The 17,761-nt window shown below is 43.4% G+C and overlaps 1 protein-coding gene across 2 annotated transcripts in view; it reads left to right on the top strand.

Moving 5' to 3' along the window:
- LOC146984756 (ERC protein 2-like) overlaps positions 1–17,761 on the top strand; it is a 147,142-nt gene that overhangs the window by 69,941 nt on the left and 59,440 nt on the right. Inside the window, exons 16-18 of one of the 2 annotated variants that reach the window (XM_085782166.1) lie at positions 220–313; positions 4,640–4,792; positions 8,497–8,657. In XM_085782166.1, the coding sequence (XP_085638292.1) occupies positions 220–313; positions 4,640–4,792; positions 8,497–8,657 (408 nt within the window). Of the gene's footprint in view, positions 1–219; positions 314–4,639; positions 4,793–8,496; positions 8,658–17,761 lie in introns of those variants that run through there. The other variant, XR_015036168.1, reaches the window with a different exon arrangement.

The following is a 17,761-nucleotide window of genomic DNA, read 5'->3' as shown; positions in this document are numbered from 1 at the left end:
GATAAATCAAAACAGGACAATTATATTATATATATACTTTTTATATGTTGGACATCAATACTACATCTACTACTTTCTTTGTAATTCATTTAAAGTAAAACACGGCCATGGTATATTGTGTATGATGTATGTGCAATCATTCACATACTGTGCACCATCATCACATTTTGAGAGTATGATTTACTTCATCTGCTGTCATCCATTTCTCTCTATCTGAAGGCAAATCAAGTCTCCCAACATCCAGAAGCAGACGGTTGCGGGTGAGATGAGGAAAGATGGCCTGACTGATGGACATCCGCACTCTTTATCGCAGGTTTGAATATCTGTGATTGGCCCATACTCATTTTTCCTGCCAATCTTTTCTCTTCTTTCCTCCTTATGTCCTTAACAAGGCATTCTTCAAGAAGTATTATCTGTTCCCATCCCTCTCTTTCTATGTTTTTGCTCTCCAGTTTATTTTCACTCCCTTCCCTTCACTCACCTCTGAAGTGAGAGCCCTTTCACAGTCTTTCATGCCCACCCCTTTACTTCCCCCTCAGTGCATCTCAGAGTCTGTCCTAAGTGGAAGAGACAGGCATTTAGTCCAGAAGAAATCAGCTCCATACGCCAGCTGGGAGCGGAGGCATAATGGCTCAGATGGGAATAATAGAAGACTGTGTCTAGTCACTCAAGAGAGACAATCTTGACGTACCATTACTAGTATCCTTTGTATACTTGTACATATGCTAAGGTGTCAACATGAGTATCAGCTGTTTATTCGAGACTGTGTGTATGCGTGTCTGTGAGCCTGCTTGTGTATTACCCTGCAAAGCTATGCTGAGGTGTTAATATGCAGAGTGCGGCCATGCCAGGTTATTCCCACAGGACCAATGAAGTAGAGTACACCTCTCTGTGCCTCCCTGGCAGACAGAGCCGGAGCGCCTCTCTCCGTCTTTTTTAGGTAGAGTTATTTTGTTTTTTTTGTGTGTGCTGGCAGGCAGCATCCAACATCCTATTTCCTCTTCTAAACAGTGTCTGAGTAGTACACATTAATATTGCTCTAACCTGGAAAGAGACATGAAACGAGTGCCAGGAAGAAAGAAAGAGGCACAGGGACAAGTGCAGGGAGTAGTAAAATATTGACCAAGGGAAATACTAGTGTTAGAGCAGAGACAGGAAATCAAGCTCCAGTTCAAGTATATTGTCATTCATCCATTTAACAACCTGGCTGGTTTTTGTGAAGATGTCACTAACATTAATATTTAAAGGTAAAATAAAACAAAACCCTTTTCATCTGTGCTTAGTGCTTACTGTGTGGTTATATGAATGGCCGTGTAGGTTGCTTGGTGCCCAATTGCTGCTAAAACACTAAACCCAGATGGTGAACAGCTTAAACGTGGTCAACATTTGCATGTTAGCTTAGCTTAGCCACTATGAGCACTGTAGCACACTAATGTTAGGATGTTGGCTCAAAGCCCCGAGTTCAGTCTCTCAAAGTTGTTTCAACAAAAATAAACATTTTCTAGTAACCCAATCATTTTGGTTAGGGTTATTAAACTGTAAATCGTGATCAGATGTGCACCATTGTGTAATATTTTATATTTGAAAAAAAACTTGTAATGTAATGCATCTGCTATTGAAGTAGCCTACTTGAAATGTAGCGTTTCTGTTCTGCAACAGTTAATTCATTTTTAGAGTTGAGCATATAAAAACGTTTGAGAAAGTACAATAAGTCCCTAAGCTCTTGAACTCCACATAATATAATATAATGTAATGGAAAGCTCATAAAGTGTGATTTAAGCATGTAAAGAGAAGGAGGAACAACACAGAACAATTTCAAAGTAAGACAACGTAAGTGATTGTAACAACATCTTCCAGCTGCCTGCCTGTGATGCTGAGGTGTAGGAGGATGTACAGTAGTAGTAGTAGTAGTAGTATGCATTCTGTATATTTGCTCAGCAGTCAGGTTGCACTGTTGCCTCTATCTCGCTTTCTTCCCCCCGCTCACTCTGTGTCTCTGTTTATCTCTCGGTCCATCAGGAACACAGCACGCTCCGAGGGTAAACACAAACAAACACGGGCCTTCCCTCATCGCTCCCTCTCCGCATTCATCCAGGAGAGTTTATGTGGGATGGCGCGATAGCATCTCTCCGCTCCATCGTCTCCATCGCGCCACGCTGCACTTCACAAACACAGAGAAAACACACATCGGAAATGTTCACTTCAAGCCTTCAAACAGGCCTTTTATTCCTCTTTTATCTGTAATTGAGAGGCATCAGCGACACTCAATACTTTGTTTAGAAACATAAGGATTACAGAAACTCTTTTTTTTTTATAAACTTTGGATGGTGAGAGAGCATAGAAACATTTCAGGGTTTTTCATTCACTCAACCCAACTTTTTCCCACAGCCTGTGAACTTGTCTGAGACTTTGTATGAAAATTCTTGTCCTGCAGACAGTTTTCTAGAACATAGAGGTTGATGCTGCACGCACAACTTTTTTTTTGACGTAGACAGATGTCTGTCTGCTTGGATCAGGCTATGTGGGTAAGTGGTTTGTATGCATGTGTGTGTGTGAGTCTGAGGATCATAGGTACACAGCTGCTGGAAATGTGCATTCTCTCACTCTTTGCTGGTTTATTTTAGTGATTATAATCCCTCCATCAAACCCAAAAAGGACCAGACTCCATAATGATCCTTCCCCAGGGCTTTAGGTGATGATTGGTGCTGCAGAGGCAATTATCTCTCCATTTCTTCCTTCTCTCTGTATCTCTCTATCTTTATTGCCCCTTTTTCCATTCTTTCTTTTCAGCCAGCAATATTCTCTTGTTACTAGTAAAACTCACATGACACACGGATATGCACTGACACACACCCATACATACAGTACTGTACATGCACACCATGCACATACACACACACATATAGGCAGACAGATCTTTCTGGTTAGGTTTCACTTGGGGGTCCAGCGGTGGCAGCCCCATCTAAGTGGAGTGAGTGTGTGTGTGTGTGTGTGTGTGTGTGTGTGTGTGTGTGTGTGTGTGTGTGTGTGCGTGCGTGGGTTTCTGTCTGCGGGGCGGGGTCAGACCGGTACTTGTTGATTCTGGTGCATCGAATTACCGCCCGTCTGTCACATTCAATTACAGCTTTGGACTGCTGACGCACACAGCCTGCCTCTGTGTGTGTGTGTGTGTGTGTGTGTGTGCGCGCGTGTTTGTCGCTCACCTCCAGCTGTGTCGTGCTGACGTGACGAGCCACAAGTATCCGCTTGTGATTCTGCTGGCTCGGCGTTATTTTCTTCACGCTCTGGGATAATTCCATCGTTCCCAGTTTTGTTCATAATAGTTATTCAGCCATTTATTTTGTATTTTTGTACCATTGAATTTGAAGGTGCATCCTCGCAGAGATCTTGATATCATTTTTGTTTTTGTTTTTCCATATAGTTACCACAGAATTGAACATGTGCCAATGTACCAACCAAAACTTGATATGTATTAGAATCTGTTAACGTGCCATTCATCTGCATGTTGCGTGTTCCTGGCGCTGTCACATTAAATTACTTCCCCTTCATTCTGTTTCAGTTTGACGTGTATTTAGCATCTCCTTCTTTTGCCATCACAATGGATTGCCCATCTGTGAGCCATGGCGCTGTTTGGCCTGGAGCTCTACCTATCAGCTGCACGCCAATGTGATGCAACAATCACTGACTCACTTTTTTAGAAACACAGAGCAGCCGTTTGTGAGACGACATGTCAGTTGAAGAGTGTGCAGTGAGGCACAGTGAGACACTTCAGCCAGAGAACTGTCATCCATCACAATTAAGTGTCTCTGCCTGGAGAGAGTCTCCTTCACATCTTCGTTGCTCACAACATCTGTTGCTTTTGACACCCTCTTGCCACTTGCTGCTTGGTGTGTGTTATCAAGTTTTTGACTCTGATTTTGCAGTGATTTGCATTCCGCTGTATCGACGACAGGTAGCCGCTCCCGCTAACTTGCAAAGCAATCACTTCTCTTCTCATCTCTTATTGCTTTTGCCTCGTGTTGATTTAGTTACTGAGTGCCAGATTGGCGTAACCCACGTTTGCTCCATCAAAACATCTGTCTGACTCTTCTGCAACAAGGATATATACTCCTGTTTGAGACTTTCTCCTTGCCCATGTGACTCTGAGGCTTCTGTACTACTCCCACAAACGTGTGAATGTGTGAACTTGAAAGTGAGTCAACTTTTGGGAGTCAACGAGTGAAAAAAAAACGAGAGAGAGTGAATCTGGGGTTTATTATTTCTGTCCAGTGTTTTCTTTCACAGTTCCATCACCCAGTGTGGAGAAGGATCAATTTCCTCCACTCACCATAGGTGTCAGAGAGGCCACACACAAACTCTCCATCTCTCCATCACTTATCACTCTCTTCTGTTTTGGCTGCATCTATGTCTTCTGAGAAGGATCTTGTCCTTCTCTTTTTACACTTCCTGAAATCTTTCCTTCGCCTTCTGTTGTATATGACAACAAATACACCTTTTCTCAAACTTTCTTTTGCCCCTTGCAGTTTTATTCCAGTGCAAAAAAGTTTATTGATAAGACTTTTAAAACAAAATATACTCAAAGAAAAATACTCTCTCTGTGGCTTTTGTTACTTTGCTGCACCTCCCTCCCCCCCCCCAGCTTCCTCTTTCAGCTTCCCAGGGTGCCATGCAGGAGACGGCAGGGCGGATCAGGGAGCTGGAGATGTCACTGAGAGAGAGCATGAACACATCCGCGCATAGGGAGGCTCTGTGGGCGCAGGAGGAGGCTGCCCGTGTTCAGGCTCAGAGAGAGGTTTACCTGATGTGATGTCACACACTGTTGACTGATGGAGGCCCAGCACACACATATACACACTCATATATACAAATAGTTACATGCATCTCTTCAGAGGCAGCCTGGTCCATTTTAAACTGATTGCAGGTATCAGCTCACCTTACTGAGAAAGTGTTGGGGACTGAACTCCACCCCCATGTGGTTAAGAGTGTAATCACAGGCAAGACTGTGGTTAATGGGTGATCCTTAATCACGTCATATGTCGCTCTGAACCAGCAAACGGTACTACAAAAGGAATAGTTTAATTTTCCTTCCTGCCTCTTATTGTCTTTGAATCTTTATTAAGTTTAACTTTTCTTAATATGCTTTGGATTATTTCCTCCCTCAAGACTGAAATTCAAAACTGAAACAAAAAAAATCCAGCGCCCTCCTTTCATTTTCTGTGTCTCATTAAGTTTGCTGTTGCAAGCTTGAAAATGTAAGCATATGTCTGACTTATTGTCAGTTTACATGCATATAATCAGAATTCATTAACAAAGCCTTAGACTTTGGGCTTTCAGCTTTGACAGAGCACAGGCTGCTCTTTTTCCCGGCTTGTCCCTCCGTCTATCTGTCTTCCTGACTGCCAGCTGATTGGTGGGTCCAAAAAAAAGTTTATGTGTGTGCTATGTGTGTGTGTGAGCATAGGTGTGTCTGTGGTGGGAAAGAGAAACAGGGCGAGGGAGTGTGTTTCCTCCCGGTGTGAGTGTGCATTTGAATGAGAATGACCTTGCATTACTTATGCGTGCCACAAGTAATATGAGAGCAATCGGCGGTTAAAACAAGAACTAACATTTTTAGGCAGAATGGTGGCTGTACTGCCTTTAAACACACATGGTCTTTCTCAAACGCGCACACACACACACACATTCAAAGACAGAAGGTGATAGAGGAGAACTTAAAAAATGAGGAGAGGAGATTGGTGGAGCGGTCGGGAAAATAAGAGAAGGTCAAACTCAGTTTAGACAATTCAGTGAGAGCCAATGCTAACTGTGGCTTGTTTTTTTTCCTCCTTTTTGCAATTTCTGTACTTTACACGCTTGACTTATAGTCAGCATGGATACTGTGTTTGTCAAACAATATTCTGACGTGCTGAGAGGTCCGAAAGAAAAGTATATTTATGTCTGTGGGAATGTTTGCATGCGTGGAAGTGGATGATTCAGCTTTGACCTAAGTTTACCCATGTGTAGCCAAAGAATCGGGGAAATCATTTTCTTACTTGTGACACGTTAACGCTCAGTGAACCCAAAAGTAACGGTCAAGTTACTTTGATTCAAAGTCGATCCAGGCCGTTCACTTAGAGAACTATAGTGAGCAAGCATAGAGTTACAGTCACACTGTCAACACTAGGAAAGTTGCTGCTCAGTCACTGATGCTCACTGCTAGGTGCTGTCATGTCATCACACTGAACTTTGTGAGGCAACGCATAAGGAGGCAGCAGGACAACTTGCTATTAACATGGAGTTTCACAGTCGCAAGTCAGCTGCCTTTAATGCTGCAGACCTTAGAGGAAAAGAGTGTGTTTGTGGGGGGGGGGCAGAGAGAGAGAGAGGGACAGGTCCTTCTGAAACATCACCTGACCCTGGCACCATTTCAGAGCGCCCTGCCAGACTCACATTCTCACATCCCCTCGTTCCCCTCCCTTACGCTCTCTCTCCTTGATTTTCTTCTTTCTTCTCCCCTCTGTCCCAGAGTAATCAGTCTCATGATGTGTAATGCGCTGAAAGTCTTCCATCAGCCTGACCTGCTGAAATGGAGCATGGGTAATGCCCTGGGTCATTTTTCTTCACACCCCCGCTCCCTAAGACTCTCAGTCCGCCTCTGCCTCTCTCTGTTTCTTGACTTTCACCTGGCATCATTTCTGCTGTCCATCCATTGTCCTGAGCCTCGTTCTTTCCCATCTCCCTTCTTAAGTTGTCTCACCCAATTATCTCCCGGCTGTCTCTCTCTTTCTCTCCATTTCTGTTCCTGTCTCTCTCCCTCTCTCCCCCCGAATGGCGTTTGAACTAGGCCTTTGAACCAGCAACACCGACGCAAATGGACAAGAGGGATTTGGCCCTTAGGTCTGAGCCCCCAATCAGCTTAGCAACTAAAGGGGCTTTGGGCCAGTCTTAGCGAGCCTTAGGCTGGCTGGGGGGGCTTTGCCTTGAAGTTGAGCTAAATTAGCACGCACAGGCTCACCGATAAGCTGATTAGGTCCCTAATTTCACTAAAATGCATTGTATTCCTTATTAATGATGTGATTGTGAAGTGAGGGCTAGCCTGGGTGGTGGACTAATGGGGAACTGGGAGGGGAGCAGTTGGTGCATAAGGGCTGATAGACATGTGGTGGGTGTAAATGGTGTGTGTGTATATATATATGTGTGTGTGTGTGTGTGTGTGTGTGTGTGTGTGTGTGTGACCCTTGGCTTTCAAGATGAAAAGATTGGCTCTGGATTCTTTTAAGCCTGGAATAAGACATCAAACATTTAACGTGGTGTGATTTTGGACAGTTTGATGTCTTGATGACATTGGGTATATTAGCTGCTGGACACTTTTAGAGGTCAGTTGTTCTTGGCAGGCATACAGGTTTTTCTTTTATTTGAAACAATTCCTTGTTACATTTCCAGGAAGTTATGACTAAAAGTTGTCACTTTCCCACCATTTCGAATTTCTTTATTCCCCATTTCCTGTGCTTCCACCCTTTCTTCTCTTAATCCATATGTGATATTCATGAAAAGCCAGTGAGCACATTATCTGACATCTGTGTAACACACCTAGAAAACCGGCGGAGATGGAGAGTGTCCTGAAAATGTGTGAACGATTTGGCCCCTTCATAAAAGAGGCCCATTCCCTTTTTCATGTCCTACCCCATGGAGTGCTTTCCCCTAATACTCTTTTTCTCTTTCTATTTTTTTTCTCTTAGTTTCTCCTTTTCTTTCATTCCCTTTGTTTGTTTGAGATCCAGCACTTCAGAATTTATTGTTTGACTGTTGTATCTCACAAATCTGTAAATCATCAGAACTGAGCAAAGATTATATTCTCTATTCTGTCCATAGTATCATCTTCTCTTTTAGTCTTCTATCTAAATCATCCGGACAGTCCTGCCTGGTACTGGAACCCATTGTGAAGTGCTTGTTGTTAGACAATTAGACACTTCCTGTCTTTGGATAATGACGCCCTGAGGTCGCATCCTGTCTATCAGACACTCAGTTTGGACATGCAGACCTGAGTGCCTGGAAGGCATGTGTGTGCAGAGGGAGGAGATGTAGTTGAGGGTTTGAGTATTATTCTCACCTGCTCTAAAGTACAACCACACTTGAGAGTAAAGTTAAATAAGTGGAGAAAGGTGGGTCCTCGTTTCCAGCGCAGGGGTCAGCGGACATGTCATTCAACTAACCTTTGAACCTGAGTCGTTTTAACTGCTCCATGTTGTCTACCAGCCATTTAAGACATTCCCCTCATTCTAGCACTCCAGCACATGCACACATGCAGACAAATACAGTTGCACATAACTCCATCTGTTTGTGCAAGACAAGGTGTGCATAAGTGTAAAAATAGATCTTCCATGTCCAACTTCATATTAAATGATGCATGATCCAATCAACATCTTTTCATTGCATTTGGAAGTAAAACCCTGTGTGCATGCCTTCATTCAGTTAAAACTTTGTGTATGTTTCTATGCTGTATCTTTTCTCCACTAGCTGGAGGAGCTGATGGGAGCTTTGGAGAAGACGCGACAAGAACTGGACGCCACCAAACTCCGCCTGTCCTCCACTCAGCAGTCGCTGCATGAAAGAGACGGACACCTCAACAATCTGCGCCAGGAGAGGCGCAAACAGCTGGAGGAAATTCTGGAGATGAAGTTAGTCCCACGTCTATCTGTCTCATCTTATCTGTCCTTTTGTCCGTCTGTCCATCTGATAGACTTACTCTGATGAACAGATTGAACTCTGTATGTGTCCATGCGTGGCAGAACAATAACAGCACAGGCTACACTGAATGATAATAATAACCACATACGGGCTATGCATTTTTCTGATAGTCAATAAATGCATCTCTCTAATCAGTAAAAGAAAGATTTAAACATTGTGTAATATGACATATACACTCAGAGAGAATAAACCAGTGTTAATGGTAGTGGCTGTATATCCCGCTCGTAAACGTATATGATCAAGGTTTTCTTTTTATTAATGTTGGCATGATTCACTCAGTGCTTGATCTGGAGCGTTTTCATTTCTCTGCACAGCAGCTTTGCCGCTGCAGCAGAAACCTGTGGCATTAGGCGCATTTATCTGCTCACCTGTTCACATGTGCGTCTGCGCAGGGGTGTTATATAGACATCAGCGCTGAGGTGTGTTTTGAAGCAGGATCAGCTGTTGTCTATAGCCGCCTTATGAAAAGTTACATTTATTGAGGACAGGTGGTGCAGTCTTAGACAGCAGGTCAGAAAAATATGTGTGCGGCTGTTTCTTCATGTGAACGTCTGTGTGTGAGTTGTGAGAATAAGTGCAGTGCTGGCTGCATTTCCATGTGTGAGTGTGTGTCAGTGGGTATGTATGAATGTGTGAGTGAGTTCAGTGATCTGTCAGAGGAGCAGCTACATGTGTGTTTGCTTTGAGCGCTTTGATTGAAGGAGCATGGAGCCACATATCTGGTTGTCATGTGCCGCAGAGAAATGCCTTTAATGTCAGCCACTCAGTACAGTACAAAAGGGAAGGCTGGCACATATGTATTGAAAACACAATTTTTAAAATCCATTATGCCTCACAAGCTCCTCTGATCACACTAACACTGAAAGAATGTGTGTATGTGTCTGCGTCTGCCTGCAGTATGTGGATGTGTACAGTTTGCCGAAGACAGAAAAAGACAGTGCCTTTGCCTGTGCATCGGCACACACACGCAGACACACACACACACACACACACACGCAGACACACACACACACACACACACACACACAGTTTTGTGATACAAACCATCTTCCTGTCTTTTCCAATTTCCACCATCCAAACATTACCAGGGATGTTTAGCAGAGGAAATGTATTACACATGATACAGGCACAAACCATGCTTCTAGGTATGTACATGAAATTGGGAAAACGCTCACGGACCTGACATGTGAATGATACTTTTGTACTCGACGGGAACCAGGCATAAATCATTGTTGTATTACCATTAGAAAGACGTCTGAGACGGAAAGTTAGTGTGATGGTTGGTTGACGTAAACAGCAACAAAGTAGATGGCATTCTTCGCCTTTGTGTTTGAGACTTGAATACAAGTCGGCACTGGTCAGAGCTAATGGAAGGGGCACAGGGGGCATGAGTGTGTGTGGTCTCCTGTGCATTGGGCTCTGTGTGTCTGTGTGTACGGATAGGTCGGAGGCTGGGGTTTGGGGTCACTGGTGATGAGGATTAAAGGACTGTTGAATTGCGAGGGGCGAAGCTTCGTGAGACTGACTTACATCTGAACAAGCCACAAAGATACGCACGCAGAATATACACACAGGCTCAGTGGAACTCACATATAATCACTCAAGTCTGCAGACATGCACGTACTTACACAAACCTTGGCTTTCTCCTTTAAAAAGGGGCCATATTCCCACAGCACAGCCTTGTCCAAGTTAGCACAGGGAAAAAAATAAACAGGAAAGATAGGGCAGAGAAAGAGAGGTAACAAGAGAGAGGGAGAGAGGGAGCAAGACAGAAAGCAAGAAAAAAAGACAGAGAGAGAGAGAGAATAAAAGAGAGGTGAGGATGGAATGGAGGGGCTATGCAAACTGAAGTATTTCAAATCTTAGAAATCATGAGAGAAGTTTGATTGCATGCCAAGTTTCTTGGTTCTGCGCTGTAATGTGGCATTTGTCAAGAAGACCAGCTGAAGCAAACCATGTGAGGCACGTTCCCCAGTGAACTGGGGAGCTCTCTGTGTGTTTTTAATGTGTGTGTGTGTGTGTGTGTGTGTGTGTGCGCATGCACAGCTAGATGGGGGGAGAGAGAGAGAGAGCAGACTCTTGGCTTTTCAACACTGTTAATGAAAGAGACAAGAGGGGGAAAAATCATTTTCAATATCCTCTCATTGCATGCTGGGTTTCCTAGCGCGTATTGTTTGTGTGTGTGTGTGTGTGTGTGTGTGTGTGTGTGCGTGTAAGAGAGAGGGAGGAAGAGGGAGAGCATTTTCATATTTGCGTTCTTCAGATATAGAGCTGAATGTTTGATGTATAAGGAGTGGTGCAGGGTCTGCTCTGTCACCCCACACCAGATTGAGTTTCTTCCATACTGTACACCATTCACGCACACACAGACAAAAGGGGGGAGGAGGGGGAGCAGAAACAGAAAGAGAGAGAGAGAGAGAGAGAGACACAGATGGCCTCCAGAGGAGCTAGCCATTTAATGAGTCTAAGGTCACGGGGTGTAGGTGCACAATAGAGAAATTATGTGTTTGGACATTTTGAATGGCTAGTCATTGAGATGTTTCCATAGTCTGAATGGGATAATACTACATGCCACAACATCACAGTGTCTTACTGAACCTGATCCTCCCGTAGACACTGGGAATGTAGCTGATATTATCTCTGTTTACATTTTAGTGATGGAGAATGATGATAGAGCAAAGAAAGGGTAGCAGCTGCTTTTAGGCAGGATGGAGGGTTGACAACGTTGAGATTTTTCAAGCTAGAAGGTTGACAATTTAACAGAAGAGAGGGGAAATCATGCTCACGTTAGTAGACTCTATAGACTTAGAAGAATGAAAAGAGAGCTGTAGCAGAGGAAAGAGAGGAAATAGCAAATGATGGAAAAAAAGGATGATAAAGTGTGAGAGTGATTGATGGAGGGGGTGATGGATGGTGCAAGGGAGGAGGAGAATGATGGAGGGAGTGGTGGAAGAAAGAACTGGGAGAAGGAGTAGGCTGTGAGGGCTGGGAGGGTAGAGTCTGGTTAGCAGAAAAGGGTCAGAGAAGAATAACCAAGCACAGCAAACAGTGTATCAGCAAATGTGTGCACCGCATCACACAATGAAGAACATTCTCGGTGGTGTTGTGTTCACCTTGTAAGTCTCTGTTTATGTCTGTTATGACAAAAAGTAAGATAAAAATAAGAGTATATTTAAATACATGAATAGATATGTGTGTATCTTAATAAAGACACAGATACATTAACAGTACAAAAGTAAAATAGAAATAGATTTTTTTTAAGACAGTGTCACTCTATGTGCCTGCTTTTGCTTTAGAAAACATAGAAAACAAATTCTTTAGTAAAACAAGAGATAGGCTACACATTACACACTCATGTTATGTTTACTCATCAGTACAGTAGTTCCTAGAGAGATACCTTGTGCCATTCGACACAATCAAAATATCAACAATATTTAAAGTTGACTTCTTATTATAATGTCCTTAAGCCAAGTCCAAAACCCTCACACAAAGACAAAAGAGCTCCTCCACGTGACGGAAATATAATAAGTCCGAGCCTGTAACCCCCCAAAATGCTCTACTGTCCATGATGTGTGTTCATGTATCCATTTGTTGGCCAGTTACAGTAACCCATGGCATAATAAAGCTTAGAGCAGTAGCGACGTTATGACTTTCAAATCCCCAATGTAGACATCCTGTCTGCACAGCACCATCGCCATGGTTACACTTGCTAAAAACACTGAGAGACCAGCTGTACTGGCAAGGTCATGTCCTCGTTCACTGATCTCTCTAAGGGGCCTGGACATACACACACACACGCGCGTGCGCGCACACCCTCACAAATTCACGCACAGGTATACACATATATGCAGCATGTGCACTCACGCGCACATATTGAAACACATTCACACTGAAAAAGTGAATTTACACATTCATTTATTCAACTAAAGACCATTTCTTTCCATTGTGTGGCTTTTAAATTACATTCACATACTGTATTCTGGTGAACACTCATGTATAGCTACAAGTGCACAACGGCACGTGCAAGGACTTATAGGGGACACACACATGTATGCACATTCACACAGCCACACGCACGCGTATGGTGTTACAGTGCCATTGTTGTGATAGGTAATGATGAGACATAGAGGGTCGGTGCGGTGTGTGAATGGGATTCTCTGTGTTGCAGTGATGAGGAGGGGCTGACCACACATCACCTTCCTCTCTCTATCCAAGCAGGTTTGTATGTGTGTCGCCTCGTGGGAACTTCAGGCCATTCATCATGTCTGTCTGTGCTCCCGTGCCCTCTGACATGCGTGTTTACCTTCGACATGTGTGTCGGCTGTTCGGCCTGTAGGTGTGTTATTATGTCAGGGCCTCGGCATGCTCCACCCTTCTCCTCCTCCTCCTCCTCCTCCTCCTCCTCCTCTTTTGAGGTTTTGTCAATGGAGGGCTTCATTAAATGGAAATCCCTGCTTCTAAGTCCTTGTTCAGGATAGTACGGTAATAATACATTTCTACCTAGATCCCATACAGTAATCTTCAAAGGTGGGGAGAACAGCTTCAAGATGCACATAAGGAGTTTGCTTTGTACAGTCAGTGTTTGAGTTGTTCAGCTTGCACAACTGGAAGTTAAGTGCCCTAAGTTTAAATTCCATTTTTCCCAGACCAAGTTAGTCTCTTGGCCTGCACTCCCCAACCATCATGTCTTGAACTCACTTCTCTCAGGATTATGCTGTTTTAGCATCACTTATGGTTATTTTTATCACTACCTATTCGTGTTTTACTGGCACTTATGTCCACATAGTATTTTTGGCAAGCAAAGACCTATGCAGTAAACATTCATTTTGCATCCTGTACAGTGAGTAAACCCTGTGTTAGGTTTTGTAAAACTAGCCGTCAGATGTATACACTCTAGGTTTGAACTGTCAAATGAAGTTGATGTTAGACTGAAAGACATGTTGACCCATAGGAGATGTCAGTGGAATAAGGGACGGTAGTGCAAGCGTGTTTCTGTGTGTGTGTTTAGTTAAAGTGATAGACAGAGATGGAAGAGTCTTTCCAGACGCAGAAAGAACGTCTTGTCCTAAATCTGAAGACTGACATAAAGAATATGGGGCAAATGTGACACACAAAGACACAAAGAATGCAATGATTGACAACCAGAGGAGAAGAAGACAGGGAGGCCACATCAAGGAGGCCGTGGGGAGATGTTGCATGTGGAAACTGCTTTCACCTTCATACTGAGTCATGGTTTGTCTCACTAGAGTAAAATCATTCTTTCATTCTCTCTTCTTACTTTTACTTCATCACTCTTTTAACACTGACCCCCTTAGCTTCCTCTGAGTATTAAATGCTCTACCTCCCTCTCTTTTTTGTCTGTTTTTCTCCTTTTGTCTTGTTCTATCTCTGGACGGGTGGAAGAGGGCCTGGAATTTATCACACATACCTAATAATTACTATCACAGGAAATGGTCCTGAGGAAGTAGGTGCACTAGCCCTGCTAATTAGTGTCAGTCGCAAACACACACATGCACGTGCACATACAAGCATTCACACACACACACACACACACACACACACACACACACACACACACACACACAGCTAATAAGCGTCATTTGGCTGGTGTAGTCCTGGGGAAGCCCAATCTGATTGGCCTTAGGGAGACTAACACCCCCAAGTTTACCCGCTTGTATAAATCCCAACACTAATTGATTGGAAGTCCTGTGTGTGTGTGTGTGTGTGTGTGTGTGTGTGTGTGTGTATGTGTGTGTGGAGAGGAGGGGAGGGTGAGGCCGGTATTTAAGTGTTTGCATGAGTGGGCAATTGATTAGGTGGGCCCTGCAGCCATAAAGAGACAGCCTAGGTCACAGCACCCAGAGGTGACCAGTGACGGCCTCCTTAACGGCAGTCCTGCCCTCAGGGTCACCAAAGGAATGAGGGGAGGGAGGGGGTCAAGCGAGGACGAGCAGTCAGTGGAGATAGACATGGTCATGCCACTGAGGCAAATCTGAATTTGAATACAAAGAGATACACAGACATTCGGATACCGTAGATACATCTACAAACAGATAGTGGCAGAGATGGAGAAGGAAGACGGGCTGAGCTGGAAGTGTAACGACTGTGCAGCAGTGGGAAATTGAAGAGCGAAGGAAGAACAAAGTTTTTTTTAAATGCAGCTGCATGTAATATGTTGTTGGATGCACCGTGTTGTAAAACAGCCACTAAAACAGTGGCTTTGTGAAATGCCCTCATGGTTTACCATTATGGGCACTCGAAATGCTGGTGTACCCACACAAGTGAGTCAGTGGGGCTTACTGGCACATATTCACACACTGTAAACACCTCCAATCCTCTGTGGTTGGCACACACACCTGAGCCCCGGCTCCTGTTTTTCTCCTCTGTGGCTTCTCTGGCTACATCTGTCCGTCTTTATCTGGGTGTAAGTATGTCTCTGTCTCTATCTGTCTGTGCCTCCGTCTTTCCATCCCTTCGTTTCTGTTGAGAACTTTCTCTGCAGTTTTATTTCTACACATTTTTTTCACCGAGCTCTCATCTGTATCAGTATCACACTCTGCCTTTCTGACTCTTTGTTGGTTTGACTGGAGTTTTATTAGCCCTGCCTGCACATCTCCCAGAGGTGTTGAGTTGGTTCCCAGGAGGTTTTAAAGGAGAACAATAGTAGCACTGGGCTGCTTTAACACTGCACACCAGTCAGCATACACCCCAGCAGCCCCTGGCACTTCTGGATTGTGTGTGTGTGTGTGTGTGTGTGTGTGTGTGTCTGATCTGGTTAATTCAGGGATGTAGACCCAAACTGTAATTATCATTATGTACTTCTCGGCAGTGGCAGGAAACAGCCCAAGCAAGTTTGGATGAGCGTGTGTATCCTCATTGATGTTCAATGAATGTGTTTGTGTGCAAAGAACAACATGTGCATACATGAATTTGTCTATGTGTATGTGTCTATGTGCGTGCATGTGTGCATACAGGAGCAATGATGTGAAGAGCATGAGACCTATTAGCAGTGAAAGATAAGCAGATTGTGCCAGTGGCTATGTGATGGTTTTTCCTGCTCTTGTTTTGGCCCTGGTCTTGTTCATTTGGTGTCTGCTAAATAGAGACATATTGGAAACATGACTGTTCCCTCAGGGCCGGTGGGTATCCAGAGTTTATGCCTGGAAAGTAGAGAGGAGAGAAGAAATGAGAGGAAAGTGGGAGAAGAGGAAATGAAAGGAGAAGGGTGGAAAGAGAATAAGAAGAAAATAGAAAATAAAATCAGGAAAGAAAGAAGGGATCAGTGGAGTTAAGCACACCACTAGGATTTCAAATCTCGTAAAAACAAAAGTTGCATTTGTCCTATTTGTTTGTGGACAGAAATTACCATTCACAAGCATCACAGACACTGTTAACTTTCACAGCTCAATAAAAGTTTTGTCTCATTTTTTTTTTACGATATCAGCGTCGATGTCCAAGAAAAAGCAAAGCAAACCCTGCTAAAAAGAGAAGGAAGGAAAAAAAAACACACGCACACAAAAGTAAAAACCCAAAGTTTATTTGGAGCAAGCGTCACATCTATTCAAGATGGCAACCACAGTTTAATCTTTGTAGTCCTTCATCTTTAAAGCTAGCATCAATAAGACAGAGGAGGCCTTCATGTGGGCGGACAGACTGCGCAGAGACAGGACTGGTCACCACTAAGCAAACAAAACAGGAATCCTGCAGAGACAAGAATGGCTTGAGGGCATGTGAGCAAAGACAATGGCACGATTTTAAAGTCGTAGATGAAACACAAAATATAGACAGTGTGCATGCGTGATTGAAAATGTGGGCATTCATGAATGTCTTGATATGAGTTTTATGCATGTTTATGTCTGAAGTAATTTAAGTCAGGCTCAGAGAGCCGTGGAATACGTTGTTGTGCCATTTTGTCATTTTAACATGCAATATTCAAAGCCTGAGTGCGTGCACCCTGACATGACTGTAACTGATACCTCCGGTTGTGAATATGTGTACATTTCTTGTTATTGTGAAGTGTGAAGCATTTGGAGAGAGCATGAGGTTGACAGAAGTTGGGATGTAATTTCTTTCTGTTTCATTTGCATTTATGCTTAACCAGATGAAAGCATTTGATACATTAAAAAAAAGCTCATAGCTTAGTTAAACTGGAATGTACGTATAGTGTAAACCATCAGGTTTTACCTCATAATTATTTAACTTTTTCTTCAGTATCAAACTCAGCACAGTATGACTTCTATATATTTTTTTGGCTTTTTTGCCTTTATTTGATAGTACATAGTGAGATAGACAGGAAAGGGGGAGGCAGAGAGAGAGGGAATGGCATGCAGGAAAGGTCCGCCCGACGCGGGATTCAAACCGGGGACGCCTGCGTTGAGGACCGTAGCCTCTACATGGGTCGGCCGTTTTAACCGCCCAGCACAGTATGACTTAATGGCAACATTTTACTTAGCATGCATATATTTCAAAGTGCTTATACAGCAGGAAGTCTGATAAGCTCTGAATCTGTGCTGCATCAGAAACTGTGATAGTGAAAGAGCCTAAACATCCTGCACATGGCTGATCACTGCACTTCATCAAGTAAAAGAATTCATAGAGTTTCAACTGTTCAAGGCCTGAAGGACACATGATCAACAGAGGGCCGGGTAGTTTTGTTCTTTCGCTTGATATGCAAATTGAGATAATAAAAAAAACCTCCCAGTACTTTTTTTTGTTTGAGAAAATTGAATTTTTGAAGTTTTTTATAAGCAAAAAGCCTGAGAATTTAAAATCATATACAACTTTGATATCAACAGTAATACTGCTCATGCGTGATTTTAGGGCAGCCGAAGTTCTCTGGCAAATAACAATGTATAGAATGTATCTGCCTAAGACATTGACTTAATTGCACATAAATAGAAAGAAAACTGAGTAAAAACAGTGGTCAAAGGTCTTCAGAGTGTTGAAAGGGTTAATTATGTATAAGAGCAACTAAGCAGGTGCACTTACATGCATGCGTCTTAAATATACAGTCCTCATGCATGACATCATTTCA

This window comes from Trachurus japonicus, chromosome 7 (assembly GCF_045865225.1).
Source record: "Trachurus japonicus isolate A0001 chromosome 7, Traja_1.0".
NCBI lineage: Eukaryota > Metazoa > Chordata > Actinopteri > Carangiformes > Carangidae > Trachurus > Trachurus japonicus.
This window is presented reverse-complemented; position numbering and strand designations above follow the sequence as displayed.